The sequence below is a fragment of the Dasypus novemcinctus genome, chromosome 19, assembly GCF_030445035.2.
Source record: "Dasypus novemcinctus isolate mDasNov1 chromosome 19, mDasNov1.1.hap2, whole genome shotgun sequence".
Taxonomy (NCBI): Eukaryota; Metazoa; Chordata; class Mammalia; order Cingulata; family Dasypodidae; genus Dasypus; species Dasypus novemcinctus.
This window is the reverse complement of record NC_080691.1, coordinates 40,850,846-40,875,590: the sequence shown is the minus strand read 5'-3', so window position 1 is coordinate 40,875,590 and position 24,745 is coordinate 40,850,846. Positions and strand designations below refer to the sequence as shown.

Sequence of the window (24,745 nt, the reverse complement as noted above, 5' to 3'; positions counted from 1 at the left end):
ATTTCTGTGGAGTCTGGATTTCAATGTCCTGAAAATAGGTTATTTATGTACTGAAAGGAAATTTGTCTTGCACCAATAAGCCAGCAAGCTTGTTTCAGTTCCTCCTGACTCTTTGAAGACAATAGCCTGCAGTGATCACCCCATCTCTAACCCAACGGTACTTACTGACTACAAATTTAGCATTCACCATAAAAGCTATATATCATAATGCACACTATATGCCACCTTAGGTTCTTCCATCAATATAACTCAAGTGGATATTCCTAAATCCATCACACAGAACCAAGAGTGGGGTGCCAGGAAAAATCATCAGCCACCCAACTAATTTACTGGACTCCACGTGCTCCAAACTCTAGTCTCAGCATCCTTATCTGATTTTGATATGTGATGCACAGGGAAAATGCCTCACAACAGGCTAGTGTTGGTATAAGAGACTCTCAGCTCATATGTGTTGGAGGAAATAACAGAAGATCCAGTGGTGACATGGCCTGGGATTACAGGGAGACAGACGGTGCAACACAGGAGTTAAAATCTCAGGCCACTCAGGGCGAATGGACTGAACTGAGACAGAATCCCTGTTTTGCTTTCACAGGCAAGATACCTAACCTGTCTGAGTCACGCTTTCCCTATCTGTGGAATAGAGGTGAGAGAGTAAAGTGAGATACTGAAGGCAAAACACTTCTCATGGCACTTGGTATGTAAAAATGCTCAATAAATATTAACCAAGACAACTACTGTCCCCTTCACCACTATTATAATTTGGACTCATAAATGAAGTCATAAACTCCCATGTTTGGCCCTGTTATAGAGGGTCAGCTTAAAGCTATTCAGTAGGATGTGTGAAGCAAAAACCTTTACCAAAGTACCTTAAATCCATGCAGAATGCTTACTGAAAATTATTTCAGTTTATTTTCAAGTTCTTACTCTTAGATCAAGTTCTTGATTTTAAAAAAATTAACAAATGCTGTAACAGATGATAGGCTAGATTAATAAATAGAAAGAAAAGTATAGCTAATGTAACAAAATATTAAAAGTTGGTAAATCTTTGAATCTGAATCCCCTGTATTGTTTTTGTATTATTTTTTGCAACTTTCCTATAAGTGTGAAATTATTTCAAAATACAAGTTTAAAAAATAAACAAATGCATAGATAAGTAGAATGATACAGCAAATGTGGCAAAATGTAAAAATTGGTAAATCTGGGTATCTGGATGGGCATATATTAGAGTTCTCTGTATTGTTTCTGTATTATTTTTGCAACTTTCCTGTAAGTTTGAAATTATTTCAAAATATAAAGGTTAAAAAATAAACAAGGGAATCAGATGTAGTTCAGTAGTTGAGTGCCTGCTTCCCATGTACGAGATCCTGGTAACTTCTAAAAAATAAACAAACAAACAAAAATACATGAATGCTAAGAGGGAAGTCCTATAAACTGGGCTTATCCCATATCTTGTCCCTAGATCTAATCTAAACATACACTCACAGAATCTTGGACTGGAAATCATCTAAACAGGTAACCAGGCAAGACCTGAAATGGAGATTTTCATAGACTAAACACTGAAGTGACCATCATGTGGGCCAAATTGATCACCATTCAGCCCATCCTAAGGCCTGGCTTCTTGCAGCCCCTGCTGTTTGCTGTCTCCTTCATCCCCCATGCTCAGACCTAATCACCCCAAGTCACATAGCTGCAGAAGTCTCCTTACTGATCTGCTTAATTCCTTTCACCAAATCACCTTGGACGACTCTCCCTCAAACCCACCCTGGCACTGATTGAGTCAACCCTCTATCAAGAATCTTTAATAGCTCCAACTTCCTATCACATCTAGTCTAAACTCTGCATAGCTTGCCCTGACCCCATCCTTCTAATCCAATCTTATCACCTGACTTTTTCCTCCATAAAAACCCTTTGTAGAGTCACATGTCCCATGCTCCACTCTCACATCCATCTTCATCCTTTTGCTCATACTGTTCTCTTTATCTGAAACACTGTCTTCCTTTCCAACCATCCCAATCTTCCCCAGCCTTCCAGGTCCAAACTTAAAAGTAAATAAAACTCAAACCCCTAAAGTGTATGCTGGCTGTCATTTCAAACATGTAGATCTAATTAGCTGGTTTGCAAGTTCTTTGCAGACAGTATCATATCTCTATTTCTCTATCCTTATGAGCATCTCCTATATTGCTGAGGAGGGAGAAGGAGAGGACTTGGAGTTACTGAGTCCCTGCTATGTGCAGGTACTTCAAAATAGGGACTATTATTATCTCTACTTTATATATAAGGAAACCAAGACTCAGAGAGACTGACTAGTTTCCCCAAATCAAAAAGCTAATCAGAGGGAGCAGATGTAGCTCAAGTGGTTGAGCACCTGCTTCCCATGTACAAGGTCCTGGGTTTGATCCCTGATAGCTCCTAAAAACAAAACAAAACAAAAAAAAGACTAATCAGAGCAAAACAATAATTTTAAGTCCAAATCTCCCAAGTCTGTTGTAATCTGAGCTTCATGTTCTTTTACACTTTATAATGTGGTCTAAGTAAAATGAGATCTATTTGATTAGGGTAATTTAAAGCTGGAGTCTTATCAGTTGAGGTTTTAGCTAAGATAGCTCAGTTTAAAGCACCTTAACAGAAATATCACACTGTTAAAATCTACACTGAGTAATGCTTACATAATGAGACTTAGAGCACAATAAGTTTCCAAGCAGAAATATAAATATACCTTCCACTTGGTAAAGAGATCAGCAAGGAAACCATTCACAGCTTTCTCAAAATACAGATCCCCTGAAAAAGAAATAATGAGTTCAGTATGTCTTTCTTGCAATTTCTTCTCTCAATAAAATTACAGGAATGGGTCCGAAGAGAAGGTGGGTTCTGCTATATTTTAAAACAAGATCATAAAAGCCAGATGTACAATAGTGGTTTCAACTTAGACTTTCTATCAGGCCAAATTTAATGTTTGCCTCATTTAGTAAGAGGCCATGGCTTAAAGGTAAAATGCAAGATTAGAAAAGCCTGATGACTAAAAAGCATAGTGTAACTTCAGAATGAGAGAACAATCTAATCCCTAAATATGATTACTCTCATTATGACTCTTAAAGTTCGTGAGATAATCTGGTAGACCCCAGCATTCCCTGACTTATCATTTATAGTTCCTGCTGTTTTCCAGCAACTTCTATGAGCCATGGAAAAAAGTAATTTATAATTTCATTAAACATAAATTGGAATTGCATGCACTATGAGGCTGGCATATTTGACACAGTATCGGCACCTCATAGCACCTTTTCTGTTCACTACTTATCATGCAGTAGATTGGATAAAAGGAGGCACACTTGGTGATTTTCATGATTGATGGGAAAAGAAATTAAAGATATCCAAGAAAGAGTTGGTTCTTTACCAGAGACTCCCTCTCTAAATGACTCTGAATCCTGTATTTATAGAAGTAGCTGAAACATCAGATTTTTCATTAATACTTTATGATATTTCATGGAATTCATTATAGATATTTAGAGAATTTGGGGATTCATAAAGTTCTCAGGACACATCTTTAGAGAATGTTCAAACAATAAGCAGTACCATAAATATCAAAATCCCACATTTCACAGCTCATCTGAATAAATATGTAAACCATAGCCGACGTAGAACGGAATACCACCTGAAACAAACAAAAACACAATTGCATTAAAAAGTGCCAATGCAAGAATTCCTTTAAGTATGACATGGGACTTCTAAAAATAAGCTTCAGCCTTGCATTCACAGAGTTATTTAGCTCTTACCCTGAGCCTGGAATCATAGGCCATGAGCAGATCTGGTGCCTGTCCTCTGGGAATGTAGAGTAGAGGATAAAGACAAGCAAAATATTGCAATATATACAAGTGTCCATGAAGGTTCACACAAGAAACCCAGAAGGGGCACTGAATCTATCTGAGAAAGTCAAAGGAGAAGCCTCATTACAGTGACAGAACTTGAGCTAAAACTTGCCAGATTATGAGTTGCTGTCTAATAAATTATACTCCTCATTGTCCCTTCCCTATACCTAGGCTGCCTCCAGAAAAAGCAAAAGTGGTTTTCTGGGCCCATATGCTTTACAGGGAGCCCATTACCCAGTCTCTCCATACTCCAAAGGACTCTAAAGAGGTTTGGCACAAAATCAAATGTCAATCTCTGGCCATCCCTTAGTTCAGTCATTGGAGACCTCACTTTTAAAGATGGAAGCAAGTTCACCATTCACTTCCCAGGCTTTCTGTAGTGCCTGGGGCAAAAACAGGCCCTTGAAAAATTCACTTCCTAACACACAGAGACACAAAAACCAGAAGGAAATATATCTTTCAAAATGTTAACTGTGGTTATCTTTGGATATTGGCAGGATGTGTGATTTTGCTTCTTTTCATTAGCCTGGTAAATTCTTTTTTTAATCATGAAATACTTCAGAGAAACATACAGAAATACATATCACCTAATTTTTTATAATAAACATGCAATGGGAAGCAGATATGGCTCAAGCGATTGAGCTCCTGCCTACCACATGAGAGGTCCCAGGTTCAGTTCCTGGTGCTTCCTGGAAAAGATGAGCAAGACAGTAAGCTGGCACAATGGGAAGGCACAGCGAGAAGATGCAACAAGACGACGCAACAAGGAGATACAACAAGGAAGGACAATGAGAGATATAACAAAGCAGGGAGTTGAGATGCCTCAAGTGACTGAGTGCCACTCTCTCACATGGGAGGGCCCAGGTTCGGTTCCCGGTGCCTCCTAAAGAGAAGTCGAGCAAACAGAGAGCACACGACAAATAGACACAGAGAACAGATAGTAAGCACAAACAACAAGGGAGGTGGAATAAATAAATCTTAAAAAAAAACAAAACATGCAATGCTCTTATAATTAGAGTTCATTTTTAAAATGTATCTTATTTTTACAAACAAATATTCATCCTTTCCCCCTCCTCTCATCACTCTCTATTCCCCAGAAACCTCTAATCTGCTTTCTATCTCCATAAATAGAAAAGTTCATTTTTAAAAGATAGCTTTAACTTGTTTAGTTAAAATTATTCTAGAGACAGAAGCAGGAGTGGCTGCCTATGTGTGTGTGTGTGGAGGTGTGACTGTAAAAGAAGATTAAAACTCTTCAGAGTGACAAAAATGGTCTACACTTGATTGTGGTGGTAGTATCTACATTTGTCAAAACTCATCACACTGTACATACAAAAGGGATAATGTATTGCATGAAAACCATGTTTTATTAAGCTGACTTAAAAGGTAATTTTCTAGACTTGGTTAGCTTCATAGTCTCATTTATAAAGTGTGTGTGTGTACATAAATATACAGAGTGATGTTTTTAGCTATGCCTGCATTTTACAGTTATATTATGTTCCATTCTTTTTAAAACTTTAAAACTGTCGGTTATTGTTAGATGCAAATTAACTTTCAAATGGCCCCTTTTTTAAAATTGTTTTTTGCTTTTGGTTCCCTTAGATTTTTTTTAAAGGTAACATAAACGTTACTATTTTAAAGTGTACAAGTCAGTGGTTTTCAGGAAATTCACAATGTTGTATATTCACCACCACTAATTCCGGAGCATTTCTAGCACTCCTAATGAAACTCTGTACCCATTCTCCTTACCCCTCATCTCCTGGCAACTACTGATCTGCTTTCTCTCTCTATGGATTTGCCTATTCTGGACATTTCACATCAATGGGATCATACAATATGTGATGTTTGGGGACTGGTTCTTCCACTTAGCATAAAGTTTTCAAGGTTCATCCATATTGAGGCACTGTCAGTATGTCATCCCTTTTTTGTACCTGAATAATATTCCACTATATCGTTATTACCACATTCTGTTTTATTCTTCAGTTGATGGACATTTGGGTAGTTACCACTTTGGGGCTGCTATGAATACTGCTGCTATAAGCATTCATGGACAAGTTTTTGCCTGAACATAGATATTCAGTTCTCTCAACTATATACCAAGCAGTGGAACTGCTGGGTCATATGGCAATTCTATGTTAAGCTTTTTGAGGAACCACCAAACTTTTCCACAGCAGATATACCATGTTACATTCCAATATATAAGGGTTCCAATAGCTCTACACCCTTACCAACTCTTCTTTTTCTTTTTTTAAATATACCCATTGTAGGGGGTTGAATATTGTCGTCCCCCCAAAAAACTCATGCCCACCTGGAACATCAGAATGTGACCTTATAAGGAAACAGGGTCTTTGCAGATGTGATTAATTAATATCTAAAGATGGAATCACCCTAGATTTAGGGTGGATCCTAAATCCAATGCCTGGTATCTTTATAAAAGAAAGTTGAGGAGATTTGGACACAGTGACACAGAAGCCATGTGAAGATGGAGACAGAGACTGAAGTGAAAGAGTTATAAGTCAAAAAAGTTGAGGACTGCCAGGAGTCACCAAGAGCTAAGAGAAAGGTAAGAGACAGTTTCTCTCTCAAAACCTTCAGAAGCAATCAACCCCCCCCCCAGCACCTTGATTTTGGACTTTTTAGCCTTCAGAGCTGTGAAAGATTAAATTTCTGTGACTTTAAGCCATTCAATTGGGCTTTTTTTAACAGTTGCCCTAGGAAACTAATACAACCACCCATTCTTGTGGTAGTCACATGCTATCTCATGTTTTGGTTTGCATTTCCCTGATTACTAATGATGTTGAGCATCTTTTCACATGTTTATTGGCCATTTTTATCTTTTTTGGGAAATTGTCTATTCAAATCCTTTGCCCATTTTTATTTTTTTCCTTTATTTTAGATGAAATAGACTTTATCTTTTTTTTAAGGATACATAAATCACACAAAATGCCATTTTTAAACTGTAATGTTTGCCTTCCCCTTTTCCCTTTTTTTTAAGTGAATCAATTACTTGCTTTATTTGAATGACTTACAAAGATAATTTCAAAATTCTAATTAATGTTAGCTAAAACATTTTCTATATTTTAACTTGTTTATATACATACATCAACATCTGTATCATATAATTAATGTTGTTCTTCCAAATTTAAATTTGGGGGGCTTGTTTCATTTTATTACAAAAATTTCAGGCATACAAAAAAGTTGAAACAAATATACAGCACAGAGCCACATACTCACCACCTAGATTCTACACTTAACATTACATTTGCTTTATCATTTACCTATTCATTTACCCCTCCCTTTTCTATTAGTAAAACGGATGATTGATCCATTTATTTTTTAAATATGAAAAGTTGCAGATATCAATACTCCCTTTTCTTTCTAATTTGCTACTTCTAGTCTTTTGTGGGCTTGAAAGACAGGTAATCAAACTAGTTATGAAGTTTACCTAAGGGAGCAAATGTGGCTCCCATGTGCTTCCCACATGGGAGGTCCTGGGTTCAGTCCCCAGTGCCTCCTTAAAAAAATAAATAAATAAACAACAACAAAACAAAACAGAAAACCTCAAGGGAGCTGATATGGCTCAGTGGTTGAGGGCTGGCTTCCCACAAATGAGGTCTCAGGTTCAATCCCCTACCCTGGTACCTCAAAAAAATTAAAAATTAAAATAAATAAAAAGTTTATTAAGATAAGAAGGCCTTAGACATTAATTAAACTTTGTAGATTAACTTCTTTTTGCATCTAAAAATCTTGTTTTTCTAATAAGATTATATATTCTTGAGGGGCAGTACCATGTCTAAAACTGTATTCAACAAACATTTGAGGGCCAAAGTGCCAAGAGTCACTCCAGAGAACACTGGGGCATGAAGATAAAAGGCACAGGCCTTGCCCTCAAGGTGCTTACAGTCTGGTGGCTTGGTATACAAACAAACGTATCCATTACAGCCATGGGTGCTGAAATACACACGTGCCCAGGGTACCATAGTGATGTTTCCCGCTGGGTAGAGCCAGAGGCTTTCAGAAGCACCAATGCTGAAGAACAGAGTTGAGGGATGGTGAAAGGCTAAGGAAAGCGGGGAGGCAGGGTCCAGGCACCCAGGCAGGAGTGAGCAGCATCTGAGAACAGGGCACGTTGGGGAAGAGTGAATGGTACTCGTAACTAGGATACGGAAAGGAGCAGTACATTGGAGAATGAGCTCCAGACTCAACTACCTCCCTCAAGTGCTCCACTCATATGTTCAACAGGCATCTCAAAATCTGAACTTTTCACACCTCCCCATCCCAGCCTCCTACTCCATGGGTCTTCCTCTTCTCAACAAACGGCATCTGCATCTAATCAGCTGCTCAACTCAAAAACCAGGGGGTCAATCTTCTCTTTCCTTCACTGCTCACATTCAATCTGTCAGCAAGTTCTGTGGGCTCTACCCAAAAATGTATCTAAAACCTGTCCATGTCTCTCCATTTCTACAGTCCCCACCATAGTCCACACCACCATCTTCTTCCTGGACTCTAGCAGGCCTCCTAACTTGTTTCTCTGCTTCTACTCTTGCCCCTACAAACAACTCTCTACACCAGAGCCAGAGGGGCTGCAGCAGGTATGGCCGGATGCCTATCCACTATCCATTCTTCTGTTCTTCCTAAGTAACTGGAAGCTGAGTCTATTCTGGGAGGGAAGGGGCCCAGCCAAATGACTAAATGTCCCAGTCTCCTTAGCAGCTACAGGTGACTAAATTTCGGAACCACTGTATTCTTAAAGGAAGCTGACTGGGCTGGGAGGTGCACCCCTCTTGCCTCCTGGCTGGAATATGGACGTGGCTACTACAGCTACAGCTGGGTCCTGAAAGTTCTGTGCTGAAGATGACAGAACAGGAAGACAGAAGGAGCCTTGTATCATGGACAGTGAAGCTGTCATCCAGTCACTAATGGCCCTCCCCATGGATTTCTCTCACATGAGAGAAAAAAAAAGTTGACCTTGAAGCATTTCAGCCACTGTTACTTTGGGTTTTATTGTTTTGTTTTGTTTTTTATAAATTGATTTATATTTATATTTTATATAAATGGAATCATACAATATGTTACACAATATATTTAGGACACAGTATAGCACAATCACACAGTAATTTTTGTTCAATAAATCTAACTGAGCACTGAAAGTGACCTTTTACAAAACATAATTCTGGTGTCACTCTCCTGCTTAAAATTGTTTAATGGGTTCTAGTCATCCTTAAAATAAACTCTAAACTGGCTGTATTGGCCCTCCAAGCCCTGCAAGAACTGGATGGAACCTAAGTCCTCAATGACTTCATTCTCCTTCCCTTAGTCACTAAACTTCTGCCACACTGGCCTGTTGGGATCGTTATCTCAGCCAGAAGCCCACGTTGTCCTAAGCTCCGCACCAGCTAGTTAACGCCCATCCTGCAGGTCTCCTGGGGCTTAGATGCCTTTCTGACCACCTTCGAAAAGAAGGTACTCCTGTTAGTCTCTATCTCAATGCCCTGTTTCCTTCAGGTATTTAAATTTATTTAATTTGTTTATTAAGGAGGCCACCCTCAGTTAGTGCCTCCTATTACCCAATTAATTTTCTCACCATTATCTGTGATTAGCACTTGTGTGGATGGTTACTAGTCACATCTGTTCCCCCACTAGGGTGTAATGCTTTGCCAACAGGAATCTGGTCTGTGCTAATCACCTGTGGAACCCCAGTGCTGGCCACCGTAGCTAGCACACAGTAGGAGCTTCGATGTTATTTGTTAAATGAAGGAATGAATGAAGTTGAAGAGGTAAGCATATGCCAAATTTTGAGTCTTTGTAAAGTCATGCTTAAGAGTTTGAATTTTCAGAAAATCAGAGAAAGGCAAATTAAGTCCACAACAAAATACCAATTTTACCCACTAGAACTGCAAAAACTTCAAAAATCTAGGATCAGGTGTTGGAAAAAAAAGAAAAAAAAAAAAACAGAGTTTAGATATTGCTACCAGGAATATAAACCTGATCGCAACAATGTGGAAAATAATTTGGCATTATCTTATAGAATGGAACCTCTCACTCAATAGTCACTCCTACTTATAGATTTAAAAATACAGTATTGGTTAAAAAAAAACGCAACTAGCTATAAAAGATTACATATAAGGAAATTACAGCGGCAGGGGACAGGGGAAACCAGGTATGTGGAAACCCTGTACTTTCTGCAGGATTTTTCTCTAAATCTAAAACTATTTTGAAAAATGAAATTTTAGAAAAATCAAAAAGACTAGGTACATTTTTATTCCACTTTAATAAAGCATAAAAGCAAGCAAAAACAAAATGACACCCAGTTCAGGGCAAAAAAGTACATGTGTTAACACTGTGTTATTTTAAAAATCAGGAAATTATAAAATTCAGATTGTAGTTACCTCTGGGGTAGTGGCTCTAGGTGCAATTTTGGCCTCAGGGACATTTGGCAATGCCTGGATTCTTTTTTTTTTTTTTTTTTTGAGGTCTGGGAATTGAACACAGGACCTTGTACATGGGAAGCAGGCACTCAACCACTGAGCTCATCTGCTCCCCAGGGCAAACTGGTTTTTTCATTTGTTTGTTTTGTGTTTTTTAGGAAATACTGGGGATAGATCCCTGGACCTCGTACATGGGAAGCAGGTGTTCAACCACTTGAGTCACATCTGCTCCCCTGCCTGGATTCATTTTGTCATCATGGGGGAAAGAGGGCTACTGGCATCTAGTGGGTAGAGGCCAGGGATGATGCTCAACATCCTAACAATGCAAGGCCATCTTAAACTGGGTAATATTTCTTGTGGAAGGCTATCCTGCACATTGCAGCTTGGTTAGCAACATCTACATTAGATGCCATACTAGATGCCAATGACACAGTTTCCCAGTCATGACAATGAGAAATGTCTCCAAACATTGCCAAAAGACCCGTGGGGGGGCAAAGTCACCCTGGATTGAGAACACTCCTTGTGGAGAAGATAGAGGGATAGGAACTAGGAGCAGCACACAGGTAGCCTGGCATGGGCTACCTGTTAACAGCTGCTCGATTTAGTACAAGTTTCAAAACTTAGAGGTAAATTACATATATTCTTTTGTATGTTATCAAATACTGAATTGTTTTTGTTTTCATTTGAAGAACTTAGGACACAATGGTTAGGGGAAACAAAGCCAAAAGAGCATTTTATAAATCTTACCCTGGTATCTTCACTGATATAACCACACATGACCTTCTCATTCTTGACCCATAGTTCACCAGCCTGTGCCCTGAAAGTAGAGACACATATATTTATGCAAAGACCTGTCTGTATGAGAATGAAATACTGGAAAGCCACATGAACTGAAAATTTTAATTGTGATTATCTGTAGGTAGTGAGTTTATATAACATGGTAATTTTTTCTTCATATTTTCTGCATTATCCAAATTTTCTAGAACATGCATCTTTTAAATTATGAAAACAGGGTTTTGTTGTTTTTTTAAAAACAGTATATAAAATTGTATGTATGGTATGGTCGTCTCAAGCCAAAGAGGAAAAAAGTACTACGAAACTATAACAAAATGTTAACAGTGGTTGCTTCTGAATAGTAGTATTATGGGGTTTCCCCTCCAGTTGCTCAGTCTATTTTTCACATTGTCTACAATAAACAAACATTATATGTAAAAATACTTAGCATACACTTGGTGTAGAGTATATACTCAAGGACTTAATAGTATTAGTTTTATAACTAGTTAAGAGGATTTTAAAAGAAGAGCCATCAGAGAATCAGTCTCAAATGAAAGCTCCCAAAGGTTTCCCTGCAGTGTGGAGGATCGAGCAGGAAAACACAACAACTGGACACTCCAGAGGCTTTAAGTGTGACTCTACACCTAGGTCTGTCTGCTCTTGGTATGTTCTTCTCCCATGAAAGGAAAAGAGGATGAAGCTGAGAAGGTGCAGCACTTTCTGGAACATGAGACTGCAAGGGGCTTTTCAGTGTTTACATATTTGTTATATGTGATTATAGCAGTTTGATATGGTTATCGATTCCAAAAATAGATATTAGATTATGTTTGTAAACTGATCTGTCATGTGCATGATTCAGTTATGATTAGGGCGCTGAGTTCCTACCTCTTGGTGGGTGGGTGGGACTCACAGATAAAAGGCATGGCAAAGGACAGAGTTAAGATTTTTGATGTTGGAGTTCTGATGTTGGAGTTTGATGTAGAAGTCTTAAGGTGGAGCCCTGGGGAAAGAGACAGAGGTGTTCGCCTGATAGTTCACAACTGACCTTGTGGAGAGAGGCAAAGCCTAGAGAGCATCATAGTTTACAGCTGACCTTGTGGAAGAAACAGAGGAACTGAGCCCACAGGAACCCAGGAAGCCTGAACCTTCACAGGCATCAGCAGCCATCTTGCTCCAACACATGGAAATAGACTTTGGTAAGGGAAGTAACTTATGCTTTATGGCCTGGTAATTGTAAGGTCCTACCCCAAATAAATACCCTTTATAACGGCCAGCAGATTTCTGGTATTTTGAATCAGCACCCCTTTGGCTTACTAATACAGTGATTTTCTTAAAAATTAATATGTATTAATATAATCAGATGAAACATTTTTAGGTTGGAAAAAAAAAAAAAAAGGAATGATAGCTACTCAGCAGCCCTAAAACCTCTAACTGGAAAAATGAGAACTTTACAATGAGATCAAATAGACTAGGGCTCTAGGTCAATATTTTTTTTAAATAAAATGTCAATTGTTAGGAGAATGCACAATTATGTGATTATACCAAATATCATTGAATATACACTTTGGATGGATTTATGCTTTATTAATATATATTAATATATATGTATTAATACATATTCAGTAAAATTATTTTTTCAAAAGAGTTCAGTTCAATTTTTTTCTTTTAAAATTTTCTTCAATGTTTATAAATACTAATTTCATTTTTTTTTAACAGTTTAAAAAATACATTGGGAATTTGCTCAGAGAAAATCTTCTAAGGAAAAATAAGTCTAAAAAATGTTTCAGAGACAGGGTCTCAAGGGAATGAAATTATCTCACAAGTCCTTAATTATTCAACAAAATTACCAAGTTGAAAGGCTAAATTAGAGGAAAATTCTTTAATAGTTTATTATTACTTTAAGTATTCAAATAAATGGCTATACTTTATTTTCCTAGTAGGAGGCCCAAATCATTTTTTTAAATATGCATGTCTTCCTATAATTAGTAAAAAAAAAAAAGTGACCTTTGACCTAGTATAGAAAGACTTAAACAATTCTTCTGGAAAAAATGGTAGAAGGTTTATGATCCACATTTAACCACAAATAATCAAAATATTAGGAGATATCTTTAAAAGTGATTAAGTCTAAAACTGGCATTATGCTGGGGGTCCTCATTTCTCTTTCTGTAGCCATGTGTATGAGGGCTTTTGCATATACAAAGATGAGCTGTAATTACAGAATCAAGGAATTTAAGACTGTGAGGGACTTGAGAGGGCTCAGGAAACTACAGCATTGCAGGCCAAATCTGGCCCACTTCCTGTTTTTGTATTGCCCATAGCTAAGGATGGCTTTCACATTTTACGTGGTTGGAAAAAACAAAGATGAATATGGGACAGAGACCTATGTGATCCACAGAGCCTTAAATATCTGGTCCTTCACAGGAAGATTCTAAACCAACCATTTCATTTTGGAGATGAGGAGAAGACTCAGCGAGATTATATGACTTGTCCAAGGCCACCCTGGTAGGCATTAGCACTTGCTGAACTAGAATACAAGTTTCCTGCCTCCTCCAGCTCACCACCTATAAAAAGAGACTAGCTTGGTTTTGGAAGGCATGAATCTAGGTGGCATTTCTTGTTCTGTCAGAGACTTAGTCACTTCTTAGGCAATGCTTCAGTTGCTTAGTTTTTTTTTTAATGGTAACATTTACACAAGACAGAATTTCTTATTTTCACCACATTCAGAAAGAATACAATTCATTGGTATTAATTACAATCACAATATTGTGGTACCATCACCACCATCTGTTACCAAAACTTTTTCATCACCCCAAACAGAAACTCTGTCCTCATTAAACATGAACTTCCCATTCTCCTTCCAACTGCCCCTGGTAGTTGCTTAGATTTTAAAAAACATTTTTGACCCTCCAACAATCATTGAAATATCCCTTTTTGGAAAAATTCATCCTTTTTTTTTTTAAAGATTTATTTTTTTAAATTTATTTATCCTTATTTTGGAATAATTAAGCAGTCCTAGTTGATGATACTATGTTCATTTTTACAAAAGGATTATGGCTAATAAATGTAGAAGGAATGACTGAATCAGAAAATCAACATCTTGCAACAATCATCAATGGATGAAACCATTAGGTGAATGGTGTGTTGGGGAACTTTATAATGGGGGATCAAGCTGTATCACCTGCACCCACTGTTCAACCATAATGTCACTAAAGTGAGTCAACTAGACATAAATACGCTTGTGTGTACACAGTAAATTTCAGGAAAGATATAGGGTGCTTCTGGGGAGAAGGATTTATATTTTACTGTGTACTTTTTTTTTAACTGTTTTGAATGCTTTCCTATGTGATTGTTGTACTTAAGAATTAAACAAGGGTTTCAAAAAGTTCCTTTTTTCCTTCCCTTTACAAATTGAAATTTAGAAATAATTTTAATAAATCAAGAGCACTGCAATAAAGTTTAAAAGGCAGCAAATCAGCACCCATTGTCCTAGTTCATCTACGTCTCCAAACCTGTTTCCTAATATGTAAAACGAGATTTGATTAAATATGTTCCTCTGAGGTTTTTTCCCAGTTTAAAAATTATATGAATCTACTCCCCTATCTTTATTACAGAACAAAGTAGCTTTGGCGACTTCTTCCATGAATCTTAAAACTACCACAGTATATTTTTTCTTTCTTTGTTCTAGCTACAACAATCACATTTTAAGCTAATGTGTATTTATTAAATGGACATCCATTTGCTTACAATGTCACTGCCTCAAGTACCTGGTTACTACACTAGATTCCCATTTACAAGATGATAAATCAAGAGTGATGTAATACCTACCTGATGCCAGCAAATTCCACCTTTTGGGTAATATAGGCACACGTGCTGACCTAAGAGGAAAGAGAAAAAGAAAGAGAAAAATCAACATCACATAAAGGCCATGGAAAGTCACAAACAGGGAAGCAGATGTGGCTCAACTGACAAGAGCATCCACCTACCATATGGAGGGTCCAGGATTTGATACCCAGGAACTCCTGACCTGTGCGGTGAGCTGGCCTACACGCAATGCTGCTACATGCAAGGAATGACGTGCCATGCTGGAGTGCCCCCCCGCGTAGGGGTGCCCCACCCGCAAGGAGTGTGCCCCGCAAGGAGAGCTGTCCCGCGTGAAAAAAGCGCAGCCCGCCCAAGAGTGGTGCTGCACACACAGAGAGCTGATGCAGCAAGATGATGCAGCAAAAAGAGACACAGATTCCCAATGCCACCTGACAAGAATGCAAGTAGACGCAGAAGAACACACAGTGAATGGACACGGACAGCAGACACTGGGGATGGGAGGGGGGAAGGGGAGAGATAAATAAAATAAATCTTAAAAATAAAAGACCACTTCTTTAATAAAAAAAAAGTCACAAGCAAGGTCTCCTGGCTTCTAATCTTCTCTAACAACCCAAAGTTCAATTAACAATAATAAAAGATACACTCCATAGGAAAACCTGCTAGGGCAGATAAAATAGTAGGTCTTAATAGTTTGGCAAGCCTAGACGAATAGTAAAGACCAGGTGGATAATAAGCGGCTGGCTTTGTAAATATACCTACCCAAGTTTAAATATATATCTACATTTGTAAATCACATAAATGGAGTGTATTTTATCTCGTTTTCTCTCTCATTTTAGAAAAGAAACTTCCGCCACCAAATAAAAAATAAGAAAAGCTATTTTTTTCTTAAGATTTACACTGTATAGAAATCCTACCTATACTTTATTGTTTCCTAGTATAGGAAAAGTTCAATAAGGAGAATTTTCAGTACCAGTTCACAATTCTTAAGTACTAATCATTTTAAGTGGAAAACGTTAATTTTAAAGAAATAGAGAAAATGGGAGAAGGGTGTAGAAAAAAAAAAAGGCTAACCTGGGAGCTACAAGATTTGATTTTTAGCTCAGAGTAAACTGCTTCTAGCTGTTTAGCCTTGAGTACTCACTTAACTTCTGAAATAACAGTTTTCACATCTATAAATTGGGGACAATTATAGCTTTCCACAAAGAGAAGATGTGAGGAGCAAATGAGATCAAGTGAAAATCTGAAAACAAATGAAAGATTCAAATATAAAATATTATAATTTCCCACTTGAACCTACAATGCAAAGTAAAAATTTGTAACAATAAACAAGAGAAAACAAAGCTCATAAATGATGAAAACAAAAAAAAATACACAAAGTGTTTATAATAATTGTCTATAGATCCCAGAATTAGAAATGATTTTATACTCTTCTTCCTATTAGAGTTTCTAAATGTCTATAATAAACACAGATTACTTAATCACATCTTACCAAACTTTTCTTTAGTCGCCACATATCTCCACGGCCAATATATTGATCCTTAAAGGTTAATTCCACTAGGTCAAGGGTCACATCCTAAAAGGATAATCAAATACATTTCTCTCTGAATTACTCCGCCATACTGCACAGTCATGGGATAATGCCCACTCACCATGGAAAAACTATTATGCAAAAAAACACAAAAAAACCGGCAGACTATTCAGTAGCAGAATCCTGATAAATAGAATTTTAACCTGCTAAAGAAGGTTTTTTAGCACAGGTGATAAGTATACAACAGATCCCACAGCAGCAGTAAAACAGTTTAGGGCAAAGAGTAATGAGAACCAGAGTTCTAATTGTGTTCTAGTCTTGATTCCATCACACAGATATGACATTGAGTGGTGTGCTTTACTTCCCTATATAATGTCAATAATAGCTTCTGGGCAAAGATTTCTCCTATTATAGCATCACTTCAAGAAAAAAGTGAGAATGTATATAAAGAACTTTCAGGTTCTTAACAGAAAATTTTACAAGTAGCTTCATAAACACATAGACATGCAGAATCTTATTAGGACAAACTTCAAAAGAAGAGTTCAAGTGCAATCTAGTTAAAATCTAAATGACCTATATATGAAGACAGATTTAATAGTCCTAACATTATACTTAGGTAACACACTGTTTCCTTAGGGACCTAATCTTGAGGAATGTTCTAATCATTCCAAAAAAGACATTCAAGTCCAGAAAAAAGATACGCACCTTGGGGTCTACAACATTTACATAGACATCCTGATAAGGTCTTAGCCGGAACACTTGAGTCACTGTCTGGTCCACGCTGATAGTTTCTGAAGGAGAAAAGAAATTCAGACCAGATAACGCATTCTGAAATGATAGGTAAAAAATTTTTTTTTTTCCTTTTAAGGGTTAAATACAGTTATATTTTAATCTATAAATATTCAGACATTCAATGGGCAACATAACTGATGATTTGCCATAAGAAAGATATGTTCTCTGCTTTTCAGATGAGATAAACAAATGAAATAAGATCTGGACCTACGCAATTAAAAAACAAGTGAGAGAGAAAATAAAGAATTCAAAAAGCAACACACATGAATTCAAAGAAGTTTCAAAGGAGGAAAGATATCTCTTCTCATTTGGAATGAAGGTAGCAGTGGTAATTAAGGAAGAAACAGAATTTTCAACAAGCCCTTAAGACTGCTAAATAAGAGACAAAAAAGGTGGCAGGGGTAGGGTGAGGGTAGGAAGGACACTTTTAGGATCTGGGTTTTATAGAAATCTTAGAATTTGGGTTCTACAGATTGTTTTCCCATCAATCTGAAATAAAAAAGAGTAGTTGACATCAAAGTCCTATAGTACAAAAGCAGAGTTTGGTTTTGTTTTTTTCCTCCTAAGTACTATCTAGGGGATTACCTTACTTACTTTCAATTCACATTTTGATTCCTTGATCGCCATGGTATAGTCATTATAGGAAAAAAGAAAGGATTTGGATGCGGAATGAGTAAGACACCCTGGCTCCTCCACTTACTAACTTTTTAACTCAGGCAAATCAATTCATCTCACTGAGACTAAGCCTCCTCATTCACTCAAGAGTTGTTGGAAAGATAAAGATAGGTTACAAAAAATTCCAAGCACAGTGCCTTGCACAAGTAGTAGGCAATCATCAGTAGATGCTTCCTTCCCTGTTATCTTTCTTCCCATCCAGAGTAGCCACTCAACAAATATTTTGTGAAAAAAACTTAGGAAAGTGTGCTTTGCCAATTTTTTTTTTTTTTTTTTTGAGTCAGGTATGAAGTTTCACATCTTCAAATTAACTTTCCTACTGACTCTAAATAAAGATTGTTTCTTCAGTGCCTTCAAGAGGCTGGCAAAGGAGTATTCTTTGGCAGTCGTGATATCTGACAATTTTTTTTTTTTTATAAGACACGTATGTGCCTCATTCCGAGATGGCAAAAACAGGACTCTTACAGTTTCTTGGACAGTAAAATAAAAAAAATCTCAGAGAATAGAGACAGAAATATTACCTTTCTGTAAATCTTCCTTAAGTGACTTGACCTGCAAAAGCAGGGGGCTGGAGAAGAAAGCAACAAAGAAGTTAAGAAGTAACTAACCAGCCCTCTTGCCCATCAAAAGGCAAACATCCCTTTGGACATATTGTAACTTACTGCACTTCCACCGGAGAAACTTCCCTTAGAAACAAAGAAACTTTACACTTCCACTAAAGGAAATAGATAAATGCTACAAAATTTTTCAGACTTGTCATTTCAGCTTTATTTTTTAATAGAAAGAACAGACCAATTAAAAAATTATATTGGTTTATCAAATTCTAGAGGTCATCAATATTTTTATCCAAAGGCAAAGAGCTATCTTGCCCTTCATGGACTTTTTATTTTTAATTTATTTTATTTATTTATTTATTTATTTATTCCCACTCCCTTGTTTCCACTTGCTGTGTGTGTTTGTCTTCCTTGTTTTTCTAGGAGGCACTGGAAACAAAACCCAGGATCGCAGATGTGGGAGGGAGGTGCCTAATTGCTTGAGCCACCTCTGCTCCCTACTTTGTTGAGTCACTCATTATGTTTTCCTCCTGTGTCTCTTGTTGTATCAGCTCACTGCACCTGCTTGTCACACCAGCTTGCTGTCTTGCTGGTCTTCTTTAGGAGGCACCAGGAACTAAACCTGAGCCTTCCCATGTGGTAGGTGGGAAATCAAGCACTTGAGCCACATCTGCTTCCCCTTCAAGGCCCTTAGATGAACTATCCTTTGGAAGCAGTGAGCTGACTAGCTCCCCTTGACCATAGCCAGATACTCACCTGTATTCATCGTTGGGGTGAGCAATCTCTACAATATCTCCAAGCTTGATATGAGGAAACACTCTGGGGTTCACGACTAACTCATCATCTGAAAGACAGTTCCATCATCTCAAGCAGCAAATACACTCACACAGGTGCCAGGTATGCTGTATACAGTCTCACACTGGGTCCCCATAATGCCATCAATTGGTATTCCTACCCTAATCTGACCAATGAGCTTTCATTTCAGACCAAGGTTTACAACGACTAAAGGATTCACACAGGAGTACAGTGCTAGTGAGTAGGTGAGTGGGACAGAACCATTGTTTCCAGAGCCTTCTCTTCCCATTGCCTCAACTGCTCCCAAGGTAAAAGCAACCTTTGGACTTTAGAAATTAGGCCTCCGCAGGATAGCTCTTCACTCCTTCAAATACCATATACCTAGCATATACCAGGAACAAAATGGTTTGGATCCCACAGATACAACACCGTTCCTTACATTTGAAAGGCGTTCACAGAATTTCCCAATACACTGTCATTTAGCCCTCTCAATAAATCTTTGCATTTACAAGAAGTGAGGAAATAATCTGGGAAATAAAGTAACTTGCCTAAGAATAGACAGCCAGTATCAGCACAGCCAGGACCCATTAGAAGTCCAGGGTTTTCTACCTGAAGCTACCACCTCTCACATGTCATAAAACCAAGCCAAATACAACAGGGAAATGGACAGACAAAATGTAGTATATTCATACAATGGAATATTACTCAGCCATAAAAAGGAAAGAAGTTATGACACAGGATATGAAACATGAAGGCATCAGGCTCCATGAAATAAGCTGACACAAAGGGACAAATATTCTATGACTGAACTTATAGGAAAAACCCAGAATAAGCATATTCATAGAAATGGGAAGTAGATAACAGATTACCAGGGGTGGGGGAAAGTAGGTCATAGAGAATTATTGCTTAATGGGTACAGACTTTCTGTTTGGGATAAGGAAATTTTTGGTGATGGATGGAGGTAATGGTAACACAGTATAGTGAAGGTAATCAGTATCAATGAATTATAGACATGAAAGGGGTGAAAATGAGAAATTCTGAATTTGTATGTTACAATAAAAATTTAAAAAAATTTTAAAAACCAAATAAAATGGCCTGGTCTTTGGAAGGCAATACCTGATCAGCACAAACCTTACAGTATCAGTTCATGTCAGGGTCCAATGAGACCCTTAACAAAATATAGGGAAGACATGGTTTCATACATTTATCTCCTTGCCCCCCACAACCCCCAAATATAACAAGCTGAGAACGAAAAAGGTGGAATGACTGTTTTCCTGTTTTTATTCTCAGGGGAAAGACAGGACAAATAAGTATATCTGAATTTCAAATACAAACAGAGCCTGACAAAAATTCAGCCTAGTAAAGCAAAGCACTGGGTTAATCCCAAATTGGATTTGATATGTTTCCATCAAACAGTTTTATGCCAATTTCTCTGTGAAGCCTTCCCCTAATTCCCATAGTCTGAATTACACTCCCTACACATATATTTTGTTTTCCTTTGTTTTATCATCTCCTTTTTGCATGTGTGTCTCTTTCATCAAGCTGAAATCCCCTTAGGAACAAGGGACCTTATGATATTCATCTTCATGTTTGGCCCAGGGACACACCTAATAAATATTTGTTGATTGTATTTTTATTTATAGTCCTGCAGAAGAATAGTACAATATCCAGGTGCCTTTGTCTTGTACATTTGAAAATATGGACTTGGATATATTGTATACACTGTATTCTTCCCAATGTCCAAAGTAATTTCTGTTTTCTATTCAATTCTACCCAACAACAAAGTATAGTGTTAACAACAGATTGTCTATTTTAGCAGGAACTGTATGTTAAATATAGCAATGCCTGCTATATCTTTGTCCAAGAAATGATAATGGCTTTGTTTATTGACCGTGAGCCTGGCACTCTACTGAACGCTTTATATACATCATCTTACTTCATTCACACAATACCCTATAATATAAAAACTATTGTTATCCTTTTTGAGCAGTCCTTGCCCTCGGGAGGCTTATAATTTATCATAGGAGAAAATGCATACCAAAGTATAATTTTAAAAAGACTAGTGTTCTTTTTTTTTTTTTTAAAGATTTATTTATTTAACTTCCCCCCCTCCCCTGGTTGTCTGTTCTTGGTGTCTATTTGCTGCGTCTTGTTTCTTTGTCCGCTTCTGTTGTCGTCAGCAGCACGGGAAGTGTGGGCGGCACCATTCCTGGGCAGGCTGCTCTTTCTTTTCATGCTGGGCGGCTTTTCTCATGGGCGCACTCCTTGCGCGTGGGGCTCCCCCACGCGGGAGACACCCTTGTGTGGCACGGCACTCCTTGCGCACATCAGCGCTGCGCATGGCCAGCTCCACACGGGTCAAGGAGGCCCGGGGTTTGAACCGCGGACCTCCCATATGGTAGACGGACGCCCTAACCACTGGGCCAAAGTCCGTTTCCCTGAAGACTAGTGTTCTTAACCTTGACCTTGAAGTCCTAGTTGGGAATATCTCTGGGGCTGAGGGGAAGCCCCAGATATTCCAAACAGGCCTCACCACTGGCCCCCACCATTCGTGGGGTAACCAATAACAGCTGGGGCCCCTCCCCTTAGCATTAACAAGGGGAGTAATAACAGCTTAAAAGGTAACCACGCAAGCCAAATCTCACTCTCTCTGCCTAGAGGAATCTGTACCAAATTTTGGTGCATATTTCCACCCTTCTCTCCCATTTCTCAGCAAACTCTGTTCTTTTCCCACTTTCCCAATAAATTCTTTTTACCGGGCTAACTTAAAAAAAAACAAAAACTATTGTTGTTAATTCCAACTTCTGAAGAAAAGGAGGTTGTTAGGACAAAAGGAATAATTATTCCTTTATGAAAGGGAAAAAAATCTTACTACTAAATGCTTTCTACTCTGCAGATTTATAGACTCACGGTAGGAAAAAAAACACAAAAGCTAATGTCAAACCTCTAAATTTGTAGAGAAGGCAAACAAAGGGCTTACCTAAGGTCACAGGAAAAGTTAGAGGCAGGGCTGGTACTCGGATCCTGGTTTCAGTACTTACAGTTTAATTCAGGACAACATGCTGCATCCTGCCCCTTCTCACCCTGCCTAGGAGCCAAGCAATGGTTCACACTTGGATCACACCTGTCCTGTGCATATTTATACTACTTCTCTCTCAATGTGAAAAATTTAAGTAACATTTTAATAACTCCTATCTGCCAAAAGAATGCTGGACTAAAATTTTATTCAACATATACAATATGTAATAAAACAAACAAGTGAAGGGGAGTAAACTGGGAACATTCACAATGTGCAAATGTTTGAGGGCAAAATGCAAATGCTTGTGTTCTCGCACCCTACCACCCTCCCCAATTCTGTATTATACATGCAGGTTTACTCAGCTAAGGTGCCTGTGTAGCCCCAAAGGTCTCATGAGTCACTGTGTAATTTTCAAAGCACGGGAACCCCAGTCAATTTACACAAGCCCCAAAGACCAATCAATACTGACCACTGCCCCCAAAGCCCTTCTTGTGGATGACAAGTTTGTAGACCTTTGTTGTTCTCATCTTGTCCAGTCGTTTCTTTCAGCTGTTCCAAGCCAGAGGGAGAGAAGTCATCTTGCCTCCCTGCTGACGATACACAAACAAAAAGGCTGGAATGTCAGACTTTTCCTTGCGAATACTCTGATTTCAGGCCAGTGAAAATAATACCGGCATAGCTCAGCTGAGAGGCAGCGCCAATCCTTGGATGAAATCACTTCTCCAATTACAAGGAGTGATGAGAACAAATAGCATCACTGGATCTGGGAAACAAGGGGAATTCGAACCAGGGTCTAACCCAAACTCCAAGACGATATGCCTTTTATCACACCTCTAAAAAAAAGACTTGGAGTGAACGGGGTGCTACTAGTTGCCTTCATCTAAATCTAGAACACCCAAATACTGAGAAGATCTTAAAAGAGATTTGTCTAGATGAGGAAAGAGAGGGCCAGATCAGAGCAAGGGACTCGCCCAAGGTCACTCAGAGACTAAGAGGCATCCCCTCCGTTCTAGTTTAGCGGGCACTGTCCTGGGCAGGGGGTCGTTCTCAGAACCTCCAATAGAACTAACTCAGCGGACAATTCTCCCCCCAGTTCAGAGCTGAGGCCGCTGAGGCTCAGAGAGCGACAGTGACTTGCCCAAGGGCACACAGCAGGTCTGGGATAGGGCCTTGCGGGACTCGAACCCTGCCCGCGGTCCCCTTCCTCACGTCCCCTCAGCCCAGGCCCGGAGCGGGCAGCTCCACTCACCCGCGACTCCGGAGCCCCTTCCGGCCCAGGACCGAGGCCACGCGGGCCGGACCCTCGCCAAGTGCCGCACACCTCCTCGAACTATCGCCCACGCGCACAGAGCCCGAGACGCCGGCGCCTCCGTACGGGCGACGGAACTCTCACCTGAGAACCCGCGCTGCACCGGTGGCTCCGCCCCCAGAGAGACCCCGCCCCCTCCCGCCCACACCGTCCCCGGGCCACTCTGGCCCGGCCTCCGCCTCATCTCGGTGGCCGTCCACTTCCTCATCCGGGGCTCGCGCCGGGGCCGGGGCGTGATGTGCGGCTTTGGCCTCAGTCCGCCCCCACGCGTTTCCCGCCAGCCGGTCGGATGGCCGGCGGTCACGGAAAGGCCGTCCTTCTCCCAGACATTTCGGAATATGTTCGTGGTCGAGAACTTCGTTTCCCTGGGTGTCAGAGAGCCTCACTTTTCTCGTCTATAAACGAAGTTAGTAACCCTCGCCTCGGCTCGCAGAGTTACTGCGGGGCACGAAGGAGAGTTTCTGGGAGAATTTTCGCAAAATGCAGAGGGCCGAGCCCTTAAGACCGTGTGATGATCTCTGCTGGGAAGTGGCCACTTTGGGGCTCTTTCCAACCCTCCATGCCCCAAATAAAGTTCCTTGCCCCTCTGGTTACTAATAACAATGTTAACTACATACTTTTTATATGCATCCTTTTGTAATGAAACGTAGTAATTCACAAATGGGGAAACTGAGACCGGGGAGAAGAAACTCCTTGGAAGGAAGCAAAGATGGTTCCTCACCCAAAAGAATCCGATTTGGCCCCGAATACAAGAGTTTAACCAGCATCCTCATGTCTCACCCAGGGCTCATCCTAAACCCCTCAAAGCTAGGGGGACTGTGCTTGGCGCTGGCCAAGTACTTCCTGATAGGTTGCCTGCTTCAACTAATTGGCCTATGGTTCCCGAGAAACCTCCACCTTTCAGAATTGTGGAGCAGAAATGTTGAAAGAAAAAAAAACAAGCATCACATACCACAGGGGAACTTGAGGGGAGCTAAGGGGGTCCCTACTACCAGGCAAGCAATAGCTTCCTTAAACATGAGTGTAGCAGTTTGATATTGTTTGAGCATTGCAAAAATAGATACTGGGTTATGTTTGTGCACTGGTCTGTTCATCTGGGCATATTAGATTGTACAGGATTCAGAGGTTTCACTTGATTAAATTATGATTAAGGCTTTGTTTGCGTGACATCAGTAGGACATTGAGT

General features: G+C 39.2%; 1 protein-coding gene across 18 annotated transcripts in view; it reads right to left on the bottom strand.

The window, feature by feature from the left end:
* Positions 1 to 23,699, bottom strand: part of DEPDC5 (DEP domain containing 5, GATOR1 subcomplex subunit) — a 132,483-nt gene extending 108,784 nt beyond the window's left edge. For 3 of the 18 annotated variants that reach the window (XM_058281709.2, XM_058281708.2, XM_058281710.2), the window contains exons 1-10: positions 23,500 to 23,688; positions 22,720 to 22,837; positions 19,193 to 19,280; positions 18,404 to 18,450; positions 17,121 to 17,206; positions 16,377 to 16,460; positions 14,891 to 14,940; positions 11,039 to 11,108; positions 3,571 to 3,649; positions 2,717 to 2,778 (exon numbers count right to left, since the gene is read on the bottom strand). In XM_058281709.2, coding sequence (XP_058137692.1) covers positions 2,717 to 2,778; positions 3,571 to 3,649; positions 11,039 to 11,108; positions 14,891 to 14,940; positions 16,377 to 16,460; positions 17,121 to 17,206; positions 18,404 to 18,450; positions 19,193 to 19,280; positions 22,720 to 22,777 — 624 coding nt within the window. In that variant the 5' untranslated portion in view covers positions 22,778 to 22,837; positions 23,500 to 23,688. Of the gene's footprint in view, positions 1 to 2,716; positions 2,779 to 3,570; positions 3,650 to 11,038; positions 11,109 to 11,950; positions 12,061 to 14,890; positions 14,941 to 16,376; positions 16,461 to 17,120; positions 17,207 to 18,403; positions 18,451 to 19,192; positions 19,281 to 22,211; positions 22,320 to 22,719; positions 23,014 to 23,499 lie in introns of those variants that run through there. The other 15 variants (XM_071209899.1, XM_071209901.1, XM_071209897.1 and 12 more) reach the window with 11 other exon arrangements.
* Between the last annotated feature and the right edge of the window lie 1,046 nt (positions 23,700 to 24,745).